A 10141-nucleotide genomic window follows, 5' to 3' on the forward strand; every position below is an offset into this window, starting at 1 on the left:
AGACTCACAAATATATGCATGTTATATGTATATTAAAAATCAGAACTGGCCTGATGCTTCTATTGGATCGACACCTTTAGAGTCGAAAAGGCAGGGCCGTTGGGTAGTGTAATGCAGAATATAAAATGTAGGGGAGACCGGGGTCAGTTGTTACAGGGGTAGATTGTTACAGTGGCCTTTTCCCCAAATAGGAAAAGCAGAGGGAGGTATAACCGATGTCGTATTATAGGGCGCTGTAAGATCCATCACCGCCGGCCGTAGCGTGACGATCCGAATGCCTGACAGGAAATGTAAATAAAATGTTTGTTTTTATCCCAAAAGTAAATTTGTCATGACAAACGTTTCTGTAATAGCTTTCCCTCATGTAGATGGATAAAGAAAGTTTATATATTTATGTGAAGCATGGCCATTACCACACATTTAAACACAACTATCTGTGTTTCAATATAAAAATAGCACGTGGGGTAAGTTGTTACGGGTAAGTTGTTACTGTAACAAGGATGGTCACATAGCGAGTGTAGCGAAGGAGGCGTACTTTACTCCTGCGATCATTACAAAGAAGAAATGGATAGGATATTTCTGATTGACTGTTTTGTTGAGTAGCTAAAATGAATTATAGTGCGGTCTAACCATAAGGCTAGAATAATAATGTTGTTGTCTCTTTTATACACTTTAAAGCATGTTTGTTTGCATATTTTAAACATTTTATCTAGTTTGTACAATGTAACAACTTGCCCCACATGATGTAACAATATACCCCGGACCAGGGGTAATTTGTTACAGTTGATCTACTACAATAATTAATTAATTAATGATTAATTAACGGATTGATATATGACAGTTGTAATTGCTTCGTTTTAATATACTGTTCTTGCATTAGAATAAAAATGGTGTGTTTGTCTCATTCAATTACGTAATTAAGGAACAATATGTACATTTTGTAACAACTGACCCCGGTCTACAGACCTACTACAGAACTATCGGGAATTGAAAGGCCTAATTTGCATGAATGAACACAGCCATTTTAGTCCAAACCTGTAGCACAGTGCGACGAGGTACATGAATGAAAAAAATCAACTAGAAATAGTAAAGTAGATAAGTAAAACCCAATAGGCAACATAACCTTCAATGGCGGACTCAACGACTTTGGTTTGTATTTAGTATAAATAATTTTTTAAATACCTTGAAATCTGAGTCATAGTCTGATTGCTATCTACACACAACTGCGTAAAGAGTCCTAGACATACCTCAGCTGCAGCAGTTATGACATTGTTACTATGGAATCATAAGCAATTCTGTTGTATTATAATGTACAATAGGACACAATGTGTTCAATCGATCTATTCAAACTTTTGCTCACACGAGCAAATATTTGAGTAACACTAAACTTGATGTGTCTAGAAATAATGCCAATGACGCAGCGAGCTATGGGTTATTCTCGTACCTTTAGCTTTACTTTTATCATTTTCTAAACTTAAAGTCGCTATGTAAGACCCAAATTTTCCTCTGAAGGCAAGCCTGTTACCAAAGGTAAGGTTTACTTTTATAGTTTTATAAATTTCAATTAAACTTTAAGTGAATTTATAGCATTCGATATTTTAAAAAGAGAGGGAGAAACTTATTATACATAAAAGAGGCTGAGAAAACAAGATTGAGTCATTGATTGGATTCTTGGGACTGCAACTAATAAGTTATTTGCAGAGTGGATAATGAAAAAATGAAAGTTCTGCATGTTACGCCAGGGAAATACGAAGACCTTAAATGTTACCGGTATAATACTCTAAAACCTCAAATAGAAGGCCCATGGGCTTAATCTCGAAAAGAAATGCACACTTCATTTTGCAAAAGAAATCCCGAAAAGGAGCTAATATATCATTAATATGGCCTTTTTTTAAGATCTTTAAATAATATTATTTTAGTATCTCAGTAGCTACAGCAATTTCAAAATTTTCAGCATTCATTTTGAAAAGAAGCCCAACTCTTTAGTTTGCAAAAGTAATCTCGAAATTATGCTTATCTTTAAGGGTCCTAAAAAAAAAAAGCCCATAGCTTTTATTCGAGGTTTTCAGGTATGAATATGCATTAATCAAGACAGGTAGCCGTAGAGAATTTTAGTAATAAGTTAATTAATGGTGGTGATACTGGTTTATAAAACACATAGCACAGAAGTGCAGATAGGGGGAGCAAACCAAAACTCAACTTTGTTTAGTTTTGAATTTTATTTTAACAATATTTCAGTGATCAAGGAATTATTATTATTGGGCATGCTTGTATTATATCATTGTTGACAGTTGACTTGTATGTGAATGCAATGTGTCTTTATATAATTTGAGAACTGATTTAGCATAATCAGTTACATAATATCCCAGTTTTAAAATTACGAATACGTTACGTAAACGCCCTAAACTAACTTTGTGATGTGGAGGTACATCGCTCCATTCATAGAGATTCTTTATGCTCCATCCAATTTTGTGACAGGCCTTTGTAAAGTATAGGATTGGGTAAACTTGCCTTTAACTACAATACATTTAAATACTGCTTATTGAAAAAATACTTTAATTTAAGAGCCTTGGGTCTAATTGATATAACCACCAAGAGGGCATTTTGACACGATGCCTTCCCTTCCTTCAGTAAACAGCTATAAACAGCCGACAATATATTTTTCAAAGCCTGTCGCTCCCCGGCATTTTCTACACTAGTATATATCTGTCTCTTGATTCTTTATTAATTGTTTCAGGTCTGGTATTTGAATGTGATTATACTGCGTCCTCTTTCGGTTTCGAATCACTAGGCGTTTCATAGCCGTTTGGCGGTATACCTATTCTTCAAAGCGTCAATCCATAACCTTCGCATCTTGCAACCACCTTTTCTCTACGCTGTACTGTGGTATTCAGGTACAAATCAAGATATTAGAATGTTTTGTTTGAAATATTGATTTTACAGTGAGTTGTTCTACTTTGGGGTTTGTTGTCCGGTAAAAGTATTTCTACATCTAAGAACGTTTCAAGCATTACTATCTTTACTAATCTTTCTTCCCATCTGTGAATCGATCACGCGCTGATAGTGATAGTCCTTCTTCACGCCTCGCTTTATCCGGTCGTAAGGTAGCTACGGATGCTGACCAAGGTCATTATGAGTAGGCCCACTGGATTCAACAGTTATCAAATTGTGCCTGGACGAGAAGCTGATGTGCTTAAGCCATAGGTCTATACCTAGGTACCTGTTGATTTGATATAAAGAGTGGAGTTGTCCGGTGCAGGTACTTCAAAATCCAACACTGTCAGAGCCGAGTTTGTCTGGATCTAGTTCGTTCGGAACCGTTTGAGTCACCATGGAGACACAGGGACAGGGATGATGACGCAGAAAGAAGACATAACTGGAAGGGAAAGGTTGAGGCGCCCCGAAAAGTCACTGGCTTTAAGCAGTCCCAATAAAAAGAATAAATATAATATTTATACCTTCTTGATTCATTGCACCCACTTCCAGATGCACTGTGGAGCATCCAGAAAAATATGGATGTTCAAGGCTTTTATTTTAAAGGATACTCCGCCATCCATGAAGTCGCTTTTCAGCGATTGTAGAAAGGTAAGCTGGCTAGTGACTAGCAAGGCGACGAGTCAGCAAAAGCCGAGTAAGCCGCAGCAGAAGATGTCTTCAGGTTGTATTCTGCCGCTGCCTAGTATGCGAAGAAAGGTAGTAGAGAATGGATCCTGCTAAAGTGAAAGGAAGTGGAGGATGAAACCATACCATTACAATGCATTGGGCGGGGAACAATGTCGGAGGCATGCTCGAAGGAATCAACAAAATGTTGGTAAAGAGACCTGTAAGGCGGGTCAGCCCACATCTCAACAGTTTCTGCAAACGGTTATTCTAGTTTGCTCAGTTTTCAATCTCAAGTATCTGAAAGGCTTTGTAGAGGAACAGGAATTCAAGATGGATCTAATCTAAAATGGCGATGTGATGATTTCCATCCATCGACCTGAAGGATGCTTATTTCATGGTTCAGGAATTTATGGTGTGCGAAAGCTACAGCAAATACATTCGATTTGCCTAGGAAAGGCAGCTATACGCATTTCAGTTGCCTCCGTTTGGGCCCCAAGATGTTTACAAAATTAATAAAGCCGGTGGCGTCTGTCGTAAGGTTACGGTCTATGAAACATGATTTACCTGATGAGTCCGTCGATGGAGATTGCTTCGAGCAGAGACATTCATTCTGGCACTGATTCAGCAGCAAGTTTAATGTTGGTCAATTGGACTAAGTCTTAGCTTGTTCCGACTAGTAAATCTCCGTTTTCTTAGTCATTGGGTAGATTATTTCTCGGGACAAGTTTTCCCAGATACAGAAGCTTGCCGGTGGACAATGGAGCATCCCAGGTTGAATGCGAAAGATCTGGCCTACTTGGTAGGCAATGTGGTGGCGACAGCAGTCACGAATAGCATTTATGTTTTTTTTTTCCTATTATGTTTATTACCACTAAAATGAAGCTGCCATGGCATCTGCATCTCAATCAAAATGCAAATGTCAATCAAGTGTATCTGTATCTGTAGAAGCTGTAGCCTATGTTCTGTCAAATTTGCATAAAGTTGAATTTTCATCCGACCGTAGCCATTTTTGGTGTTGCGGATTAATTATCAACTTGCCAGTTATGCGGCCTGTCAACACTCTAGGGATTCTTCCGACGAATGCCTTCTCTTTGACATGAACGTGCGTATCTGTTTTCCACATTTGTCTCTTGGGGCGGACGTTGAGGAAATTGGTAGCGAACAAGGCTACTGCCTTTATCCCTGCGCCGAACTGGACCATGCACACTTGGTATCCGATGTTACAACAGCTGATGGTGATACTGCTTGTAATCTAGGTCAGGTACTCTAACGCAACCTCGCGTGATGGCGAAGTTTTATATAAAATTTAAAAAAAGAAAAGGAGATAGTAGTGTTTTCTTTATATATTTTGAAGAAAAAAAGAATATAAATTAAGTAGATGTATTGTTTATGCCTAAGTGGTTTTATCATGTGCTGGGGTAACTTATAGTTTTTAAATTTGCTGAAGAAAATAAATTGAATTAATAAAGTTATCGCTTATGTAAGCCACAGTGGTTTTGTCTAATTGTGTTTGAGTAACTTATGGTCGTGTAGTGTAGAAAGGACAAAAAACTCCTGGTAGTTGTTTAAGAGGTGGTTCAGTCTCGATCAACTCGTGTATTTGTATAAGACATTGAGTGGCCCAACACAGTAAATTTTAGTTTCAGGAGAAAGTGCAGGACGGCAAGGTTTTGGATTAACGCTTTGAAAGACTGGTTATACCGCCAAGAGGCTGGGAAATTGATTCTCATCTCCCGGGGACTAGTATAATATTCTACCTCGCATCCCTCGATTTCAGGATTCTCAGATACGCCACTGCGTACTACTCGACCACTCAACTCACTCGAGCTTACAACACCCGATAATTAATTCCACATAGTCACATATCCAACGTTGCTTAACTTCTGTTATCTGATACAAACCAATGCTTTAACGCTAGGGTGCCGTGTACGGTGTACACGTCTTTGAAAATATATAATTATATTTTTTATTGATATATAACCATAACATTTGTTAACCTAAGCAAATTAATTATAGGGCAAGTCCACATACATATAGCTTTTAATATAACATGTTTTATGGTAGTAACAAAATACTAATAATACGTAATAATACTAAGATATATATTTTATTAACATATAAAATATCAGTATAATATGCATAACATCTGAAAACCTAAACAAATTAAATATAGAGTAATTCTTACTATAATTTTAAGTAGCGCTTCAAATAGCAACGGACACACGCACATTGTATGCAATTAAATACCGTACACTTGTAAAAATAATTTTAAATTATGTCTACATAGTTTTATACTAACTGGGGCCAATGATTGATAAAACATTACTTTTAATAGAAAAAAAACATCTCTCTACTCTCTTTTTTCAGTGTTATCAGTTTTTTGGATATATTTTTCGACATACAAAACGGTGAACACAAACGCAACAGCGATAAACGTTTACCTCATTTTTGAATTTAAGGTGCAGAAAATGACTTACTATCAATGATAATAGTTGCTCTCTTATTTTTCTTTTTAGAGAAGTCAACTTTACTATACAAGTTATCTGCGCCTTTAGCTCCCTCCACACCGTTGGCAGGCGTTGCAGCATTTATTTCTAAGTCAGTTCCTCCCTCATATATCTCGTTGTCCACAACGCCATCATTACTTCCAATATTCCAGACTGGATCCGCCTCTACAGGAGTATCTTTCTCAATCAGGTGTTTGTTATCACTTGCCATAGGAACCCAGCGATATGATGGAATGGGCACTGGCTGATCTTCTTCATCAACAATTGTGCCACTTGTGATAATACAGTTATCATCTATAGAATCGCAATCTTCATCTTCGGGAAGGACGTGTTTTTTCTTGCTTCCTTTGCTTTGTGAATAATCAAATTTGTGTCGCTCCCTATGAAACAAAAAAGGCCAGCATTATTTAATACACAGCAGTTCCGATTATAGTCTGATAACATTTGATGGATACCAGTGTGGTTGGGTGGTTAATCGGTTGGTTGATCATCTATCAACATTCAATCGTGACTGGTTGATTGTTTATTTGATTGAACCATCGACTGAATACAGTAATTGGCCGATTGATTGTTTTGAAGATTTGACTAGGTATTACTTGAATATTCTAATAATTATTGTAAATGCTATTTATTGTTTATTTAATGTGTTATCAATGTTCATGTGTTGTAAATTAATATATTTAGCCCATTTTTCGTATAATTATTATCTAAGGTTTATGACTTATTGGAATTTTAGCTGTTGTAATTTATTAAATATATAGATGCGCTCAGACAGTCCAAAAGAGAGGCAGTGGGCGTCAGCAACCAGGCTTACTGTAAAATAATTGTATGCTTGTATTTCACTTGCCATCTACCTCAATGATCACATGAATGTAAATTATCAATAGGCCAATTATCATCAATATCAATTTTATAATTTAATAAAATTTGTAGTAAAACGAGTAAAACATTTAATCATACCTGTGACCCACGTTCCAACAACAACATCGAATTAGAAGAATGAGAATAGGAATCAAACACAATGCAGCTAAGATCATATACAGATCTGTAAAAAAAAAAGCATGACATAACAATATTATACAACAACTAATATAGAATATTCATCCGGCAAAAAAAGCAAGAATGTTTTAATACTGGTTCCGGTCTATTTATAAATGATTCTTATAATGTGTTTTTGTACTATGTTTACGTATTTAAACATTACTATGTTTAGCACAATCGCTCGTTGGGGTTTTGTTTCGTTACTATTTGACCATACCATAAGTCAACAGCATTAGAAATACTAATCGGAGGCAGCTTACAATATATTAGGCCTCTTGGGAAACAATGGATGAATCATGCTTACAAAATCGGTAAGTAAAAGCTAACATGCAAGTGGGTAACTTTTTTTCACTCTCGCAGATTTCTCTTCTTTACAATTGATATAAATATATAGGCCTAAAGCATTACTGCAAGACGTTTATTTCTTCAGGTGTTACATTACTTGGGAGTATTCAGAGATCTTGCATTGTCGTTTGTTAAAATGGCATATCAAATTGATCTCTGTTTCACTAATGTTGTATCGGCATAATATAAAGTAAAATCAATTTGCCTCCAATCCGATTCGAACTTTCAACGAAACTCTAAATGTCCAGTTGGTTAAGGAGGCTTAACCAACTGAAACATTATGGTTGTGTTGTGGTCTAATGGTTATGATTCTCGCCTTGACAACGAGAGGTCACAGGTTCAAATCCTGTCGGAGGGATTTTTTACACAATGTACCGTATTTATTTACAGGATAACTTTCGTTGAGAGCTATGCTACATGATGTACCATCATGTCCTTTATTCTTACACTGTATTTAGCTTTTTTCGATTATTTATATATAATTTAACAGTTTTAACGGCTATTTTGATTATATTTATATATTTAATTAAATTATATAATTTATATTAATTTATTTATATGTATAAATTAATATACTCACACCACTGATCCTCATCTTCAAGTAAAGTGTTCTGGTCTTTTGGAACATTATTATCATTATCCGCTTTACCTAAAATGTAAGCGTATTGAATTTGTTTTTATATTTCATATACCGTGCTTTTGTTTTTAAATAGGCCTAATAATATATAGTTTATTATGCCTGTAAAGCAGAAGTAGTACTTCCCCTCATCGGCATATTGAAAACTGATGTTAGAATAAGAAAGTGCCCTGATGCGTTACTGCGCATCAGGGGTTAACTACAGTATATAAACTATGCAGCACTTCATATCAACTTAACACTGCAGCATGTCAAATAATCGAATAATCACTACAGGAAGATCTGCAATGACGGCGCTAATGGCACTCCATACAATAATACTTGCAACTTACATGGCACCCATATAACATTAATTGGTCCCTTATGAATATAAATGACGCAATCAGAAAAACGAAAAGATTTCATATCTTTGTATCGACAATACATGACCTACCTTGTACCTAAATATATCAAATCAATACACTTACTAGTTGCCATTGAATCTGAGACACCCGTGGGTGTTGTGGTGTTAAGAGTACTTCTTGGAAATTTTGTAGTTCCATCTGATAAGGAAGGCATATTAGTTGACATTGAAGTTTTAGTAACTTTTGTTGCTGTTGTGGAAAAAACAACTAAATCTGTTGCAGTGTAGTCCTGAATCGATGGCTTTGAAGTAAGACTTCTAGGACTAGTGTTTCCTATAGTGATACTGTCGTCTACTGTAGTTTTCATGGTTGAAAGTGATTTGGACGGAGTTTGTGAGTCTGGAAAGAGGCTAGATGACGTCGAGCCTTCCATGTTATTGTAGGTGGTACTTTCATAGCTTTCGGTTAATGGTGTTGGTTTCGTAGGTGTCGTTACATATGTCATTTGACGCAGGTCACTTGTTGTTGAAGGAGGACGTTTGCTGGAATCCATGGTTGATATCACTGGTGTAATAGAAACTGGTGGTGAAAGAGTTATTTGGCTTGAATCATTAGTTAACACTGAGGTTGTAGCAGTGCCTCTACCCAATTCGTCAGTACTCACTTTTAGAGTAGCAGGGGTTTCGCTGGAATCATTGGGTATTGATGATGTAATATTGGCTTGATTTAAGTCATTGGATGTCATTGTCCTAGCAGGGGTGGTGCTTTTGTAGGTATTGGAGGTCCGTTGCCCATTACTAGATGTTTGTAGCATCGACTCAGTTGATAATTGCTCTGTTTTTGTTACAGTAGGAGGAACTGAAAAGAATATCGTATTAATATTATCAATATGCGTCATTACATATTTTCATAAATAACTTTTATACAAACTCCAGTTCATTCAAATGACTAAAAGTGTGGTGTTTTTAAATAAGGTCCATCAAGCTTAGAGGTTTTGATAGCTGATTTTTTGTTTTGATCCTCATACGGAGGGTATTTTGTTTTTTGTTTCCCAGTTATATTTTTTACCACAAAGATTACAATATATGAATATGTGAAATAAATGACATTTTTGGCGAGACAGTTTATTAATTGTCATATCCGGAACATGAAGTTTGATTTGGTTGCTCTTGAATGATTGTATAGAATCAAGCAAGGAACATGTTCTGCATGATAAACCACAAACATGATTGCCCAAGTTATGGCTGTCGAAAGAGTTAGTTTGCCTCTTGAATTAGATCTTGGGTGTATATCACGATGTTAGGTGGTCTACGATAAGCTACGAAAGGAGAAAACAGACGCCAGACCTTCTACGGTCTGTAGGATTTGGCACTGGTATATGTTTCTGAATTATAGCCAAATAAAGTAGTGGTAACCTAGGGTGTAGGACACTCTGGTCGATCGCTGACGTGCTTTAACCAACTGGGCCATTGAGGCTCCGTTGGAAATTCAAATCCAATTAAAGGAACTCATCATCCACACTCATCTGCGCATGTGTATTTGAACAGCACTAGTTCTTGTTAAAAGGCAAGTATCAATATATATCCCCATTATGTGTGAAATGATTATATGTTGATTATATACATATATATATAGTATATACATATATCGTATATATATACACC

The 10141-nt window shown here is 36.2% G+C and overlaps 1 protein-coding gene and 1 long non-coding RNA gene across 2 annotated transcripts in view; one reads left to right on the forward strand and one right to left on the reverse strand.

Annotated features, from left to right (window-relative positions):
• Nucleotides 1-1407: 1407 nt before the first annotated feature.
• Nucleotides 1408-5087, forward strand: LOC117124316. Its single transcript, XR_004447958.1, has 2 exons — nucleotides 1408-1530; nucleotides 2738-5087. It is a non-coding gene; the product is annotated as an uncharacterized LOC117124316 (long non-coding RNA).
• Nucleotides 5088-5688: 601 nt separating this feature from the next.
• LOC117124317 overlaps nucleotides 5689-10141 on the reverse strand; it is a 15685-nt gene continuing 11232 nt past the window's right edge. The window contains exons 6-9 of the mRNA XM_033270505.1: nucleotides 8601-9335; nucleotides 8077-8145; nucleotides 7071-7155; nucleotides 5689-6490 (exon numbers count right to left, since the gene is read on the reverse strand). Of these exons, the coding sequence (XP_033126396.1) occupies nucleotides 6058-6490; nucleotides 7071-7155; nucleotides 8077-8145; nucleotides 8601-9335 (1322 nt within the window). The 3' untranslated portion in view covers nucleotides 5689-6057. The remainder of the gene's footprint in view (nucleotides 6491-7070; nucleotides 7156-8076; nucleotides 8146-8600; nucleotides 9336-10141) is intronic.

This window comes from Anneissia japonica, unplaced genomic scaffold, assembly GCF_011630105.1.
Source record: "Anneissia japonica isolate Jap-2015-1 unplaced genomic scaffold, ASM1163010v1 scaffold750_len1593409_cov174, whole genome shotgun sequence".
Classification (NCBI taxonomy): domain Eukaryota; kingdom Metazoa; phylum Echinodermata; class Crinoidea; order Comatulida; family Comatulidae; genus Anneissia; species Anneissia japonica.